Source organism: Mirounga angustirostris, unplaced genomic scaffold, assembly GCF_029215605.1.
Source record: "Mirounga angustirostris isolate CCGP_5_RB_7025 unplaced genomic scaffold, mMirAng1.0.hap1 SCAF_1, whole genome shotgun sequence".
Lineage (NCBI taxonomy): Eukaryota > Metazoa > Chordata > Mammalia > Carnivora > Phocidae > Mirounga > Mirounga angustirostris.
Window position 1 is genome coordinate 135,505,859 of NW_026991709.1, and position 17,816 is coordinate 135,523,674.

A 17,816-nucleotide genomic window follows, 5' to 3' on the forward strand; every position below is an offset into this window, starting at 1 on the left:
GACTGTTTAATATAAAAATGTAGTTTGAATATAGCTTATTCTTATTATTCAATATCACTTTAAGAGTTTCATGAATAGAATTCCAATTGTATAAAATTTGTATAACAACTTTAATATAAAACCAGAGAATTCAAGGAAACTCAACTGAGTTAGAATTTGTGCTTTATAAATTTGTCTTCAGTCATGCATGATGGAGCTATCAAATCCAATTAAGTACAAATTTACCAAACCTAAAACAGCAGAGTCCAGAAACAGTGAAAAGTCTTTCATTTAAGGATTCTACATAAATAAGAGGTGTTATTTCTGGTCTGTCATACAACCCTTTTAAATAGTTAACTGTTGAGGTTCCTCAAAAAATTAAAAATAGAGCTATCCTATGACCCAGCAATTGTAGTCCTGGGTATTTACCCCAAAGACACAGATGTAGTGAAAAGAAGGGCCATATGCACCCCAATGTTCATAGCAACCATGTCCACAATAGCCAAACTGTGGAAAGAGCCAAGATGCCCTTCAACAGATGAATGGATAAAGAAGATGTGGTCCATATATACAATGGAATATTACTCAGCCATCAGAAAGGAGAATACCCAACTTTTACATCAACATGGATGGGACTGGAGGAGATTATGCTAAGTGAAATAAGTCAAGCAGAGAAAGTCAATTATCATATGGTTTCACTTCTTTGTGGAACATAAGGAATAGCATGGAGGACATTAGGAGAAGGAAGGGAAAAATGAAGGGGGGCGGGAATCAGAGGGAGAGATGAACCAGGAGAGACTATGGACTCTGAGAAACAAACAGGGTTTTAGAGGGGAGGAGGGTGGGGGGATCAGTTAGCCTGGTGATGGGTATTAAGGAGGGCACATACTGCATGGAGCACTGGGTGTTATAGGAAAACAATGGATCGTGGGTCACCACATCAAAAACTAATGATGTATTTGTATGGTGACTAACATAATAAAATTTAAAAAATTAAAAAAAATAAATAAATAGTTAACTGTTTTGGTTAAAGAACAGAAACATTTACTCAATACCACCCAGCTTCCTCTATTAAAGTGTAGATCGTATCTTCCATTATTTCTTGGAAAACCCTCAAAACTAAAGAAGGGGCTGATCACAATTAAACATAGTTTTTTTAAAGATTTTATTTATTTATTTATTTATTTATTTATTTATTTATTTATTTATCAGAGAGAGAGAGAGAGCATAAGCAGGGGGAGTGGCAGGCAGAGGGAGAAGCAGACTTCCCATTGAGCAAGGAGCCTGATGTGGAACTCGATCCCAGGACCCTGGGATCATGACCTGAGCTGAAGGTAGACACTTAACTGACTGAGCCACCCAGGCATCCCTAAATATAACTTAAAAAAAAAAAAAAAATTCCCTTTGGTGTCAGCTGTGTGGCTACAAACCAAGAATCTATGTATATGAGTCAACAATTAAACTAAGTTTAGCATCAGAAAACAAACTCCCCCCAAAAAAGGAGCTGCTTTTGAAAATTACATCTGTAAGGTTTACTAAGCTAAGCTGAAGCATGGACTGTTCCAGAAGGTTTTGCAAAGTAAGATCTACATGGTGGTAGTTATACATGGGTTATCTAATGCATCTGTCTGACCTTTATTTAGTCCAGCAGTCTGGGATTCCTTTGAAATTATGAAATCAATGGGAAATGATCATAAAACTTGAGGAATTTATGGCTACTTTCCAAACTCTCTTTTCTAAGAACCATTAAATTGCTTCCAAAAGAAAAATAAACAAAAGCTACACTTCAAGAGAGTAGATCACATGAACTCCAAAGAGTTCCAACTTGCTACTCACCTATTCTTTGGCTTTCCTATGAATACACAAACTTCTGCTTCATATTGCTTTGGGGGGGTGCAAAGAATTGTGAAGTAGAAGTAAAAGAAGTTACACACCGGATCCTTGCTACTCAAAGTGTGGTCCCAAGACTAGTAGCAATAGCATTACCTGGGAGCTGGTTAGAAATGTTGAATCTCAGACCCTGCCCCTGACCTGTCTGAATCAGAATCTGCATTTGCAATCCCCAGTTGACTTGTATGCAGGTCACAATATGAGGGGGTCTCTGAACTATTTTTACAAGAACACTGTAAGTCCTAAAACTCTTTGCCTATATACTTTTCCAATCTTTACTTTCCTGCCAGCTGATTATAGGTTTCACAAGGACTAATTATAATTATAGCTAACACTTATTTTATTGCATGTGTGCACTGAATATGTAAGTTACTTTATTTTATCCTAAAATTATTGCTTCTGAGATGTATTTATGACATAGGGCAGTGATTCTCATACTTGAGCCTGCATCCAGAAGCACGTGAAGGGCTCTTTAAGACACAGATTGCTCAGCCTACCACCAAGTTTCTGATTCAATAAATTTGGGGTAGGCCACCGAGAACTGGGTATACCCAAGTACTCAGGTGAGGCTGATTGGGACCACTAATACAGAAGCCCCAAATATAAGTATCTGTCAATTCAACTACCTGGGTCCACAACTCAGATGCAGGCTAATTGTCAAAAAAATTTGTCTAGTCTTAGGAGTTCTTTCTGGGCCTCCCTCCTTCTCACAGTTGCCATGGCTTGTTTTGCCTCTTTTCTCAAGCTACCTGCAAAAGACAATGCACTTTCCCCATCTCTCCTTCTCCTGACTGTCCCTAAGTCTGAAATGTTTTGGCTTTGATGTTATCAGTACTAATTACTACAGAGTGATGGGTAATTTTTGTGTGTAAGAAGTATTCCAGAAATTTCACAAACCCTCAGAGTTTATTCCCCTGACTTTTACTTCAGGTTTTAATGGGAATTAAGTTCCTATTAAATTCTTGGAGGCTTTATGTTCAAATAATTCAGAGATACTTCAAAGAAATAACTAATTAAAATTCACATCTTTGTAAGAAAAAGAGATTGTTGAAATACTTCCACCTACATTACTTCATTTGCTTCTGTCAAGAATCTCATTAAATAGGTAAGGTAAATAAAATAATGCCACAAAAAATTAGGAGGAACTGAAAACAAATTAGCAACTGAAAAATAAATCTTAGTTTAGGGAGATCCTCCTTTCATAATAACCATATTTCCATCTTTTTCTACATGTTCAAACAGGGCCCTAGTTTCAAAACTATGCAGTAATTGTTATATGCGTGTATATTATGTGCACATTAGTTTTATTGTTTTATTAAAATAAACATTTCTCAGTTGGAAAGTTGTGTTCACATTAGATTTTACCTAAAGGAATCAAGTGTTAGATACTTGGAATAGCATCCCCAGAAACATAAAAGTAGGAAAAAAGGGTTTTGGGGATTTTTTAAATCAATAATTAGTAGTGAAGGGTGCCTGGGTGGCTGAGATGGTTAAGCGTCTGCTTTCAGCTCAGGTCATGATCCCGGGGTCCTGGGATCGAGTCCCGCATCGGGCTCCCTGCTCCTTGGGAGCCTGCTTCTCCCTCTACCTCTCTCTCTCTCTCTCTCTCTCTCTCTCTCTGTCTCTCATGAGTAAATAAATAAAATCTTTTTTTTTTTAAGATTTTATTTATTTATTTGAGACAGAATGAGAGAGAGAGAGAGCTCATGAGAGGGAGGAGGGTCAGAGGGAGAAGCAGGCTCCCCGCCGAGCAGGGAGCCCGATGTGGGACTCGATCCCGGGACTCCAGGATCATGACCTGAGCCGAAGGCAGTCGCTTAACCAACTGAGCCACCCAGGCGCCCATAAATAAAATCTTTTAAAAAAATAATTAGTAGTGAAAATTCATGCTTACTTTTCTTCTCCCCTAGGTTCTGAACAGGAATTTACATAGAAGGCATGCCCTTTGCATTGAGTATTAAGTAGGAGATAAATATTTTTAATTTCTTCCTTCAGGCCACTAACCCAATTAGTCTGCTAACACATTAAACTACAGAAGAATAGAGACAGTGGTTAAAACATGACTTAACAAGCCTGCTGTGAACCTACATATTAGTTTTTAAAATATATTTAACATTCAAAAAGGAGAATCCAGAACAAAATTTAAGTAAATATAACTACTGGAGGTTTTAACTTAATCTGAGCTGTACTCTATGTAAAAATACAGACCTACCCAATCATGTATAAAGCGTGTGTGGGGTGGATCCCTTGGGAGATGATGTGACTGAACATTGAGACTCCTGGGAAGGCTTTTCTCACAGGGGACTAAAAATCAACCATTTGGGGAGCATTGAAGGGAAAGAGTGATTCCCAATTTATATCTATTTAGATATAACTAATATAATTCAGTTATAGTTATTTTTAGCACTTTCGTCTTTTAACTTTTATACTAAATTTAAAAATGATTACTCACCACTGTTACAGTAAGTTATGAAGAGTTCTCTTTAACATTTTTTGTAAGGCAGGTCTAGTGGTGATGAACTCCCTCAGCTTTTATTTGTCTTTATCTTTCCTTCACTTCTGAAGGACAAGTTTGCCACGTATAGCAGCTTGGTTGGCAGGTTTTTTTCTTCTCAGTACTTTGACTATACATACCACTCCCTTCTGGTCTTCAAGGATTCTGCTGAAATATCCACTAATGATCTTATGGGAGCTTCCCTGTATACAAGTGACTTTTCTCTTGCTGCTTTCAAAATTCTCTCTTTAACTTTTGGCAATTTGATTATAATGTGTCTCCATGTGGGTCTCTTTGGATCCATCTACCATACAATCTAGGAGTTCCACTTCTGAGTACTTGACAAAAGGAAATGAAATCAGTATCTCAAAGAGATATGTATACTCCTATGTTCTTTGCAGCATTATTCATGATAGCCAAGATATAGAAAAACCTAAGTGTCTGTAGACAGAAGAATGAATAAAGAAAATGTGTATGCATTTGGATTATATATACAATGGAATATTATATGTCTGGATATAAATATAGAATGAAATATGATTCAGCCTTAAAAAACAAGGAAGTCCTGCTATTTGAAACAACATGGATGAACCTGGAGGACATGATGTAAGTGAAATACATCAGACACAGACAAATACGGTTGGCCCTTGAACAACATAAATTTTAGGGGCACAAACCCCCTGTGCAATCAAAAATCTATGTGTAACTTTTGACTTTCCCAAACCTAACGACTCATAGCCTTACTGATAACATAAACTGTTGGCTAACACATGCTTTATATGTTATGTTTATTATATACAGTATTCTTGCAATAACGTAAGCTAGAGAAAGGGAAATGTTATTAGGAAAATTATAAGTAAGAGAAAATACATTTATAGTTCCGTAGTGTAAAAAAATCCACATATAAGTAGACCTGCACAGTTCAAAACCATGTTGTTCAAGGGTCAACGATACCACACACTCTCTGGAGGCAGAGTTAAGATGGCAGAGGAGAAGGGGTACTCTAGGCTTGCCTCATCCCCTGAACACAGCTACATAAACATCAAATCATTTTGGACACCCAAGAAATCAATCTGAGAACTAAGAGAGCAAAACTGCACAACTAGAGGTAGAAAAACTACTATATGGGAGATGTAGCAGAGTTACAAATTAATATCTAAATGTGCTAATCATAGTAGCTCTCTCTGTGTATTAATTCAAATGTTCCTATTTGGATAATTCAGTCACTTTCAGTTTTAATATTGTCTTTCAACTTAATCTCTGTTTCCTCTGTTCCTGTCCAAGAAGATTTGGGTATTGGAGCAAGTCTGAACAAATTTGGAGTAAGGGTGATCTCCGGCACCATGATGATGGTTTTTGAAAATCTGCTGGTTGATGTCGATTGGGGTGCTGTTGGTCGGGTACCCATTTTAGGGTATTCTACCATGTACACTGCTAAAGTTCTGTTATTATAACTAAAACTCATTTCATTTCTATCTAGAAGAGGAACAAGAATATCTGCCTGGCTAACCTGACCTTATATTGATTCATGTTAATGCTACAAACCACTTTGAGTCTCTGCTACATCATCAAACCAAAACCAAGTCTAGGATGTGCAAAACCAAGTCTAGCATGTGGGCATTCCCTGCCTCTTCCCATGCCAGACCCCATAGCAACTCAGTTATGTATGACTTCACCATGTGGAGACATAGGGAAATATCTGAGTTTCTCCTCCCATCAGAAGAGAACTAAGCAAAGCTCTAGTGTGCAACCTAAGCCCTCTTTTTCTTATCTCTTTACTTGTCACAAACTCACCAGACAAAGTAGAACTATTCTGGAGTGAGTTCTAAATGAAGTACGAGCTAAGTTTCTTTAGGCCTTAATGCTTCTATAAACATCTCTAATATATCTTACCTCCCTGGGACTTCTTTTCTCACTTCCCGTTTCCCCCTATACCTACCCCCCTTCTTTAATTTTAAAACTTCCCTGACTTACATATGATAAACAAATATGTGGTGCTGTTCATAATAATAAATAACTCAGAAATATTTTAGATCACTTTATTCTGCTTTAAATTTTCAAAATCCTTCAATTGTTGGATTACTAAGGCCATATCTCCAAAGGAAACAAAGAGCACTCCTCTTGCAATGATATTAAAAGAAATATGTTATTTGTTTGTTTGTTTTTTGAGTATGCTGTTTGGTTAATACAATTTTATTGCAATTGAATCTCAGAGAAATTATGTTATAGCATATGATATTTGGTGGTGGGTTTTTATATTAAGTTAATAAAGGCAGTCATTAAATAGTATATCAAGGAAAAGATATTTGTAAGCATCATGAAATAAGTGAACCAACCTTAGTATGTGATGGCAATGACAGTATCATTGATAGTTTGGTAAAGAAATCATTTCAGGATCAGATATATTGAATGTAGGGATCTTCACTTTGATTTTTAAAATTTCCACCTCAGAAATACAATATGGTTAAAATGGGCCCTGATGCTTATAATAGTGAGAATACTGTACATTATTAAGATATTTCTAGAACTAAAGAAATTTCTTAAGGAAAGTCTATTTAAGAAGGAAAAATATTTTATGACAGTAGGAATAAAAGCCTGATAGCAGGAATTATGAACATCATAACACTTTTTTTTTAAGATTTTTTATTTATTTTTATTTGAGAGAGAGAGAATGAGAGAGAGGGAGTACATGAGAGGGGGGAGGGTCAGAGGGAGAAGCAGACTCCCCGCTGAGCAGGGAGCCCGATGCGGGACTCGATCCAGGGACTCCAGGATCATGACCTGAGCCGAAGGCAGTCACTTAACCGACTGAGCCACCCAGGCGCCCCGAACATCATAACACTTTCATTAGTCATGTTAGCAAACAGGGTCCTTGAATAGTTGAGTAAATAAAATGTGTCTGACAGGATTATAATAAATTAATATTTATTGAGTACCTATAAGATGTGTTAGGTTGTTCTGACACTATTCTATTATCTCAAAATCTGACCTCGACTAAAAGATTTAAATAATGAAAACATTTCCACTACTCATAAAATTGTGATTTTTCAGCATTTAAAAAATGAATTTTGAGATTAGTAACTAAGTATAATTCTAAACCTCTTACTGTCTTGATAAAAAATGATGGTAGCAGAGGACCCTCCATGTTTGTTGAAATAAAATAAAAATAATATAGTTTGTTATTAATATTTTTTAATTTGAGTTTCTTTTACATTTAATAATAGATGAATTAAACATAGGGAAGTTACCAGTAGTCAAAAGAGTATTCACTTAGCTCAGGGTAAAAATCAATTTATTAAGTATAAGCCTTGAATTTTAGACAGGAGATCAAATGAAAAGAAAAAAACTAAGACCTCTTATCTCAGTAAATCTATTGCACACAAGAATATCCTGGAGGTAGGGACTCTAGCACATATGTGGCTGGTTAAGGTAAAAAGTAAAAGAGACATTACAGAACACTCGCCATCAACAAATATTGACAATTATATAATAAGTATTTTTCAGGTAAAAATGTAAATGTAAATGACTCTAAGAAACAAGCTGAGAGTTCTAGAGGGGAGGGGGGTGGGGTGTGGGTTAGCCTGGTGATGGGTATTAAAGAGGGCACGTACTGAATGGAGCACTGGGTGTTATATGCAAACAATGAATCATGGAACACTACATCAAAAACTAATGATGCAATGTATGGTGATTAACATAACACAATAAAATTTTTAAAAATGTAAATGTATTTCTAGGAGAAAAAATTACCACCATATGAAGACAACATTCTCAACAAATGAAGATATAAAAAGAAAAAAGAAAAACATACAAAATATTGCTGAAGGAACTAGTTTGGGATAAAGTATATACACTTGGACACTCTTTTATGATTAAGTTGTAAAATTTCATGGTCAGTATGCCAAACAAAAGAGCAAAAGCAGATGCAAACTGTGGTGTACATAACCCTCCTGCCCCTGCACAGATGGATTATCTGTCCTCAAATTACCTACAGTGTTCAAGACCCACTCACAACCACCAGAACTAGATTTAGAGGGAGATAAACATTTGGTTTCATGACTTGTAGATATATGAGAGTCCCTGAAACATTGCTGAAAATATAACAAGAAAACACTTTGATTAGTCTCTTGGGTTTGCAATTCATCTTTCCCCAGCACATGTTAAAATAAAAACAGATGGTCACTAAAATGCCACTATAGCAGAGCTTTTGCTGCTGAATGAAGTATGCAAATTAGGCCATGGCCATCTCATTACTCTTTCTCTTCCTTTCCCTCTTATTGATTTTTTATTTCTTCTATCTAAATGTTACTGGAGAATCCCAATTAAAGGAGCTTGGAATGCATATCCAGGGAATTTGAATTTTTAAGGAAAACACAGGGTGATTCTGAATCACGTGTTCTAAAGACCGACAGAGAAACACTGTCTTAACCTTTCAAATTCTGGCTTGGCTTGTCCCACTTCATTGAAATAAGTTTTCAAAGACACCTGCCATTTTACAATTTTCAGATCTCCAATATAGGTTGCCTTTCTCGACCTCTCTGAAAAAAGCCTTCAGGATCCACTGGTTAACCACATTCTTTTTCTGAAATTTTCTCCTCCTTTGGCTTCTGAATCCTGGAGCAATCCTAGTTGTTCTCCAAGCTTGAGAGGTGATGTAATGTCATGAATATGAGCATAGATTCCAGAACCAGCTTGCCAGGGTTCAGGGTCTGACTCTAGTTAAGAGACTTTGGGCAAATTACCTTGTTTCAGTTTACTGATCTACATAATGGACACAAATAAACTATAGTAACTCACAAAAATATGATTTAGTATACATTTAATTACATACCAAGCACAAAGTAAATTCACAACAAATATTACTCATTATTTGTATTTCTGACACCTTCATTATCTTAGGATATTTCGCTTCCTCCTATAGAACAAGAATTAAATTTTAAGGTTGCTTCCCCTCTTCTTTCTTTTGGCTATTTTATAACTCCCTCAGCTATAGTTCTTCTATCAATGAGATAAAACTCCATTTAGTATCACAAACTGAGTAAGTATCTAGGTCAAATCATCATCTTTGCTACCAACCCTCCAATCAGCTTTTCCTCTGTTCAGTCTTGACATTTAACCACACTACTCTAAACTAATGTAACAATAGTCACATAGCATACAAACAGGGTTCTAATCTAGAATCTTGCTAATTCTTCATTCAAGCTGTATTCACTATTTTATTTCTCCTGCTAGTTATATATATTGCACCAATTTTCTTTGTTAGAAGATAGTAATCTTCTTTGGAATTGGGAAATATGAATTATTTATCAGAATTACTATTGCATACATGTTTGTTTAATATATGTTAATGAAGTTTAATATTCTTACATTAATTCTGTTTTTATTCCTCTCCTTTTGAAACTGTACTTGTTGTACCTCTAAGTCAATGATTAGCTCATACAATCTTCTACACTTGTATACTTTTATTTAGCCATTGAAATAAAATCCTAAAGGAAAATCATATGTGTTTTTTGTCACATATTCTCTCTGAAGTAAAATCTTGAATTGAAATCTACATTCATTTCTTTCTCTCCTCTAAAGATTGGCAAATCTTAAGCGACTAGTAAATATGTCTTGCTCATATCTTTGATTTCAACACTGTACCTGACACAAGTAGTTGGAAATGGGCAAGCATATGTAATCTGTCTTTCGTCTTTCTACCTGTGTACCTAGTGTCAACCTCAATCTGGATAGTCTTGACACCCATTTAAGTTTCCCAAGAACAATCTAACTGCATATAAAATGTCAGTAAACAGAACTGTCTTTACTGAAGATTCCACAGGTGAGACATAAGAGAGAATTATAGCACACATTACAAAGTTAACAAATTAAAATTTCAGACTAGATAAGTCTGTCCCCTCCATCCCCTTGTCCCCGACCCCAAGAAGATATTCATTTTCCGACCTGTCTGGCTCCTAGTCCCCAGACTCATTTGCTCTTCACTTGTCTACAATTAGTTTGGGCAGGTCAATTATACCCCATCTCTAACTGCAAACCAACATAACTAAATTCATCACAATGTTCATCAAACACTGAGCTGCGCCTTTGAGGCTATTTCAGATTAATCTTAGAGGTATTCTAAAGTTTTGTTAGAAATAAAATTATAGAGCTTTTTCTCCCTACCTCTGTGGGTTGCCATATTTGTGTTTAGATTCAGGGTTTTACCTCATTCTCATCACATTTTTGTTATATCTTCCAGAAATTTCTATTTTACTCTTCATTGTGCAGTGCTGCTATGGATTTTTTTACTTTTGTTCTCAAATTTCTTGTGTCACATCATTGCAATTTTGGAAATAGAGGAAATAGATGTGTCTAGTTGCTATTTTTGAAAATTACTTTCTTACCTTTTATTCAAAGACTTAAAAATTAATATTTTGGAAGTCTATTTAATGAATCTTAAAAAAGTGCCAACTTGAAAACACACACACACATACACATATGCTCATATTACTATTTAGTGTTTCTTTTTTTTTTTTTTTTAAAGATTTTATTTATTTAACAGAGAGAGACATAGTGAGAGCAGGAACACAAGCAGGGGGAGTGGGAGAGGGAGAAGCAAGCTTCCCGCAGAGCGGGAAGCCCGATGTGGGACTCGATCCCAGGACCCTGGGATCATGACCTGAGCCGAAGGCAGACGCTTAACGACTGAGCCACCCAGGCGCCCCTATTTAGTGTTTCTGAGAAACAAGCACAAAATGATGAAGCATGCTATGCCTGGGGTGAAGCTGTAGAAACTTCCCAATGCCAATTTAAATAGGGCTGGCCTCTACATGCAAACTAACCTGTTTAGGAAAGGGAAATTCATACATAAAATCATCCCGTTTCCATTACCTACTAGCTCTGTTACTGTGGGCAAATTACTTCAGGGAAAATATAAAGGAAATAGAAAAATAATGAAAAAATATGTACTTTCAAACATAGAAAATTGAAAGTGATTATTTTCCTAAGACTGGAAAATAGAAACACTAGAACCGGAAGAGATTGCTGTGGAAGTAGTTAGTGACTGAAAGGGGCAAAAGATGAGGAAACAAGGGAGTTCAAACTGTGCTAAACAGATTTGAAGTTTTGATGCACAAATGAATTATTCTGCATCCTCAGTTTATGCTACCACTGCTAGAAGCTCCCAATTCTTCAAACCGCCCCAAACAGACACACACATATACACATAGAAAATCTCCAATAGAAAACTGTTACATCCCAAATAAATTCTATTCTCAAACTAAATGGCATGCATTTAATTCATTTTTTTTTTTCTTAAGGCTATTCCTAGTGGCCATTTCACCTAATTTTTCATGAATAACAGCAGTCATGAAGAACTAGAGTACCCTTTTTCCTGGGCATAGTTGCCTACTGGGGTGGTCTCCAGATAGGGGTCATGCTGGATTATCAGCCTCAGATTATAAAATGTCACTATTATCCCAGTAAAGAGGGGTTTTCTTAGAGATATAGACTGGATAAGAAATCTCTGTGTTGACAAAGATGCTACTATTCAATGAAATCAATGTTAAGCCCAGGTGAAACATGTAGCTAGTGGCTAGAATTCCACCTGTTTGAAATGATCGATGTGTTTTTCTTTTATGGAGAAAAAAAAAAGTTGGTAACCAAAGCCAAAAACCTACTCAAAATTTGAACATGATAAAACTAGCATTTGTCATTTTCTCCCATATTTTTATCCTTCAATGATAAAAAAGAAATTTGGATCACTCAAACAAGAACAAAATGTCTTATTACATAATATTGGACAATTTAATATCAGCATTTTTTCATTGTATCCCCTAGGCTGAACCTTCTAAAGGTCAAGAAGAGAGAAGCTTGAGAAAAGCAACATTCCTTATTGCCATATCACATTATGTCATATACTAATATAGATAAGATATTATTTAGAAAGCAGTTATCATTATTTAGTAAAATGACCCCAAAAGGCATCACTACTAATCCATAAATATACTAGTAAGTTCTAACTAGTCCATGGACATTCCACAAAAGCACAAATAGTCCTTGGAAATCAAAAGGTGAAATGAATTTTTATATAAATGAGAAATTTATTATAAAAACAAGGCCTGAAGTAACAGAAAATTCTATGAAACTATTTTGAATTTTTATTAACTACCAATGTTGCAAGAGAAGGCACCTCTTCTAAATTGAAAATCCACTGACACTTTAAACCTCATCTGGGACAATCAATGGAAAGAGAAAAGAAAATAGATCAGTGAGAGCTTGAAAGGAAAATTTTATTTAGCTTTTCTGTTAAATAAAAGAAAATTTAATGCTAAGAGGATAGATAAGGGTGACAATATTCTAGATTTATGTGTTACAAAACAATGAGCACCGAAAGACTCTAGAATACTATTAGATAAAACTGAATCATTTGATAGCAGTTTCAACCCAATAAAAATGGAAAACCAGGCTTAATAAAATAACTCAAATATGACAAAGGTATTATGAATAAAATAAAGTTGTCACAATAGGTCAACTTGTTACTCGATCCTTTAACAAGCTTTAACAACAGCTTAACCATGGTGAGTGAGCACATGAAATTGAATTAAATTAGTTGGTCGTAGAAACTTTAAATACTCTGAAAGTTTTACCCTTTGTTATATGTATTCCAAAATGCTCTTATTATTCAAAGGAGCATGTTTATGCTAATCTTCAAATTTCAGTTTTTAGATAAAAGTATACTTTTATCTTAGTATATTTATATACTCTTAGTATACTTCATTTTAATACTCAACTTTATACTTCTTGAAAATCTTATTAAAGCCCTATATACACAATAAAAACCTCAAGGTTTTTCCATTATAGGATATATCACATAATTAGAATATAAAGTGACAAATGCGAGCAAAATCTCAACATTTAGCCAGAAATCACAATTCCATTATTAATTTCTTTAGGGTAATTTTAAAATATGCATTCATAAAAAGGTGGTGGTATGCAAACACCATTATATTATCATGCATGTAATACTGTACATCCAATATTGCTTACTCATATTTATTTGCATACCTGATAGAATTGTGACAATTTAGATGAAATTATCTCTGCAGGACTCTAGGCGATTTTCATTTTAGTTTTGTACATTTATGAATAGTCCAGATGGGACAATATTATTTTTATCAGAAAAATAATAGTCATGGGGGCGCCTGGGTGGCTCAGATGGTTAAGCGTCTGCCTTCGGCTCAGGTCATGATCCCAGGGTCCTGGGATCGAGTCCCACATCGGGCTCCCTGCTCCTTGGGAGCCTGCTTCTCCCTCTGCCTCTCTCTCTCTCTCTGTCTCTCATGAATAAATAAAATAAAATCTTTAAAAAAATAATAATAATAGTCATTTGCAGAACTTAACTTCTAAGTAAATAAATAAAGATGTTTTCCAAAGAGAAAATTAGTAAGCCATGCAGTTTGTACTGGAATTTCTTTATAGCTTCCATGAGAGGGTGAAGCATGGAATCTCTGGAATATGATAAAGTCTACACATTTAAGCAACTTTTAACTACAGAATACTCTTTTGCCACTTCTGTATCTTCTCATCTTTAAAAAATGTGCAACAAAAAGAAATGTATTTCTGGAATAACGGTGATAAATTATAAAAGACCTATTTACATGACTCTATTCTCTACAAAATATTTGTAGCAGTTATTTGGTAAAGAAAATTTAAGGAAACTCAGATTTGTTGTAATAATGTAAGTTAAGTAGTTTAAAAAATAACAACTCAACAACATAAGAATACATCCAAATGTAGGATATAATTTTGTGACACTAGAATTTACATTTACCAGAGAAATTTGTATGTTGCTGATAATGGAGACAGGTGACTTTATGGATAGAATTATTTGGTAAGTGTTTTAGTCCCTTTGATTCCTGGCTACCTTATTTATAAAATAGAATAATATATTCTTTGCAGAGTTGTTGATTGGGGTTTAATAGATGATATATATAAATCACCTGGAACAATAAATACTAACTCACTTTTTGCTCTCTCTGCATTTTTTTTTTTATCACCACTTATATTTAGGCATCAAATAGACAATACAGATGGGGGAAAGTATTATATTTTGTTGCGTTTGCACAATGAAGCATATTATGCATATTACTTATTAAGATACAGCAAGCATTGGTGGTGTCTTAGGTAGATTTCCAGGAAGTAGATGCAAATGATTTTGTGGGCGAGACCTGCAGTCCATTTTGCAAGTATGAACATTCAAGAAGAAGAATAAAATTTCCATATCTTTCTCTAAATAAAAATGATAATGTTCTCAACTAAGAATTTATAGGATCCTTTATTCTTAGGAATTCCATTTTTAGCTTGGTTTCTGTGTGGTAAAGGAATTACCATTAATAGATATATGAGGCTTGGAATTGGGCTCCTTTCTTATTCATGAACAGGTCTAAAAACGTACACTTTTAGAGTGGGGAGGTGGAGGAATATGTATAAGAAATAATATGTTTCTATATTAATATAAGGTACTAACGCAATTGTGAGGTTGATTGCCCATAGTAAGTTCCACCTGCAGATAAAGGTGAGCATTCCTCTGAAGTATCATTCCAGACCAAACTAATATGACCTAAACCAAGTGTTCTAACTAATTCATGGTTGTTTTTAAAGACTTTTACTAGAAAGAGCCTTGGAAAAAAAATATGAATAGAAAATGTAGCAATAAATTTTTAAGCACCATATTGATCAATGCATTGTTGGCAATATGATAGGATTTTTTTTACGTTCTCTTAAAATGATTTCTCTCTTTGAGTAAAGAAAAACACAGTTTCTGCAGAATATTCATTCTTAGAAGGCAGTAGACTTCAGAAGTGCAGGTATGTAAATGAATAAGACCTGAGTTTGATTGCTAGTTTGACCATTTAATAGTTGTATGACCTTCATCACACTATTTAATCGATGTTATCCTCAATTTCCACGTTTATAAGAGGAAGATAATGGCAACATCTCTGTGATTGTAAGGAAAAATTAAACAAGAAAATGCATATAAAGACTTTACCACAATACTAGCCCATAATAAACACACTGATAAAATGATTTTAAAATAATCAATTTGAGGGAACTCATTCCTATTACTAGGATTTGAAAAATTTTGACCATTCTAAATTTTGTCTGGGACTGGCTCAGATTTGAGTTTCTAAGGCAGGCATGACTGACTTTTGTCCTGGTTTCTTTCTATGATATCATTTATTATTCCTCCAAAAGAAGTTTGTCAATATAAACATAGGTAAAGGAAAACACCAAAGCTGCCACCATTATCTCCAACAATACAAACTTAAAGAAAAACAACTTGAAATTGAATCATACTGTGCTTAAGAAGGTTTTACCTAAATGTCAAACATAAGGTTAAGAAGTTTAAATAGAGGCTGTGAAATATATATTTTTAAGCAGGACTTAAGAAACACATTCTGTCTCACTAGTTCATCTTATGCCTATAGAATTTAATAATTCTCAATTATTTTCTGATGACTATTTTTGTTTTGTTTTTACCTGTCTTTGACCAATAACATCCAAGATTAACTATTTGCAATACAGTAGAAAGAGAAATATGGAGTCCTTTCTATTAGACTATTTTAGCTTAGCCATACTAAAAAGAACAAAGCAAGGTAGAAATAATTTCCAATTTAAAAATGTACTGTTTTTCTTCTCATTATTTGGTAGCCTTGAAGCGAACTACAAATTTGTATTAAAAAATCTTCATGATGCCAAGTCATGAGAACAGGTCAAAATTCAGTCTCATTTTTAAGTGCCATTAAAATTTAGACAAAATGTATCTTATTTTTCAAACATGAAGTATCCAACCAGAATACAAGATTGTAACATTTTGTTTGCTATTGATTTAGCTTTCCTAAGGAATCCACCCCTCCTCTCCCTCACCTCTCCTTGCTTTTTCTAATAAAGTTGCATTTGTTTCCAAAAGTATTTTTGTGCTATTTTTAAAATCTGTTTACTCCAAAACTCAACATACACTTTCAAAAAGTATTCTAAAACAATTAAACTAACAAATGAATAGAAAATGTAGCAATAAATTTTGTTAAGCACCATATTGATCAATGCATTGTTGGCAATATGATAGGAGTTTTTTCATTCTCTTAAAATGATTTCTAATACTAATACATTTGCTAGTATTTTCACTAGCAAATTTAAACAATCTTTAAGTACTGACAGATCATACTTTATTGTTCAAACACCTAGTTCATAAGATATGTATTTTGCTCAATTTAACTTCAATCTTACTAACCAACTGAAGCCCCTTAACATGCAAAAACAAAAACTCTAAATATTGTTTTATATAAAATTTAAAAGGATGTCCATTTCCAAAAAACTACATTAAAGGTGAACATCAAGGAACACTAACATCAACTTTTTCAAATTATAACAAATATCTTGGAGGGTCATGAAAACAATCCTAATACAATTAAATATATATACCACAAACAAAATTTCCCCTTTTCATCCAAAACGCTGTGAGAGATTATTTAATGTACTGTGCTGATAAAGCTTTTATTTAATGTTCTGTCCTGGTTTTAAAAATAGATTAGTCTATTCTTGTGTACATCTGCAGGTACACAAATAACTTAAGCTGATGATGTAAAATTGAGAATATATTTTTAGAAAAACTTACCATTGTCATTCTTCAGCATCCCATTGCTCAGTTGTTTTAATCTCTTTTGATGTGATTTGCCATTGTAGTGGATTTGTGCTTGAGCTGCCGAATTCAGCTGAATGTTACAAACATTGCACAAAGTGAAATTGGTATGTTTCTTTTCTCTTTCCGGTTTTTCTTCAAAGTCATCAGGTAAAAATTCAGCCTCACTTTCTCCATCATGTGCACATGTGAAATCTAGGGGCGCAAAGGAATTTATGAACAGGCTGATCAAGACCTCCAGATTCTTTCATAGTACTGAATTGGGTAGCAAATAAGCATTGTTCTAGATAATAAGAATTCAAAATTTCCACTTCCTCCCTTTTTAGTGCATCACTTTCGTACTATCTAAAGTAGTTAGCTTCTTTAATGGAATACAAATGAGAAACATTTCACTTTGTTTTTTCTATGTCAGATAGTGGGTTAAAGGTCTGAAAAGGGTCTAACATACATTTTTTCATTCAATCATTTGACAATAGAATAGGCACTATAGATTTTCCTGTCTCATAGCTGAAGAAACTAAGGTTGAGACTGGTTAAATAACTTGCCTAGGGTCACACAGCAAATAAATGGTACAGTAGGAGAGCAGTTTTATTAATCTTCAAATCCCAAATTCTTCATCATCTTGTTCTCTAGCATGTATTAATGTATTAGATATTTCCCTTTTGATTCAACTAAATAACTTTCTCTTGTTTTTCTATTCCTTGCACATTAAGTAAAGTCACTTATATCTGGATGGATATATCCTACAAATACAAAAATGCTGAAATTGTTTCA

The 17,816-nt window shown here is 34.4% G+C and overlaps 1 protein-coding gene across 2 annotated transcripts in view; it reads right to left on the minus strand.

Annotated features, from left to right (window-relative positions):
• Positions 1-17,816, minus strand: part of ZNF385D (zinc finger protein 385D) — a 933,228-nt gene that overhangs the window by 689,524 nt on the left and 225,888 nt on the right. For both annotated transcript variants that reach the window (XM_054504443.2, XM_045903875.3), the window contains one exon: positions 17,019-17,237. In XM_054504443.2, coding sequence (XP_054360418.1) covers positions 17,019-17,237 — 219 coding nt within the window. The remainder of the gene's footprint in view (positions 1-17,018; positions 17,238-17,816) is intronic.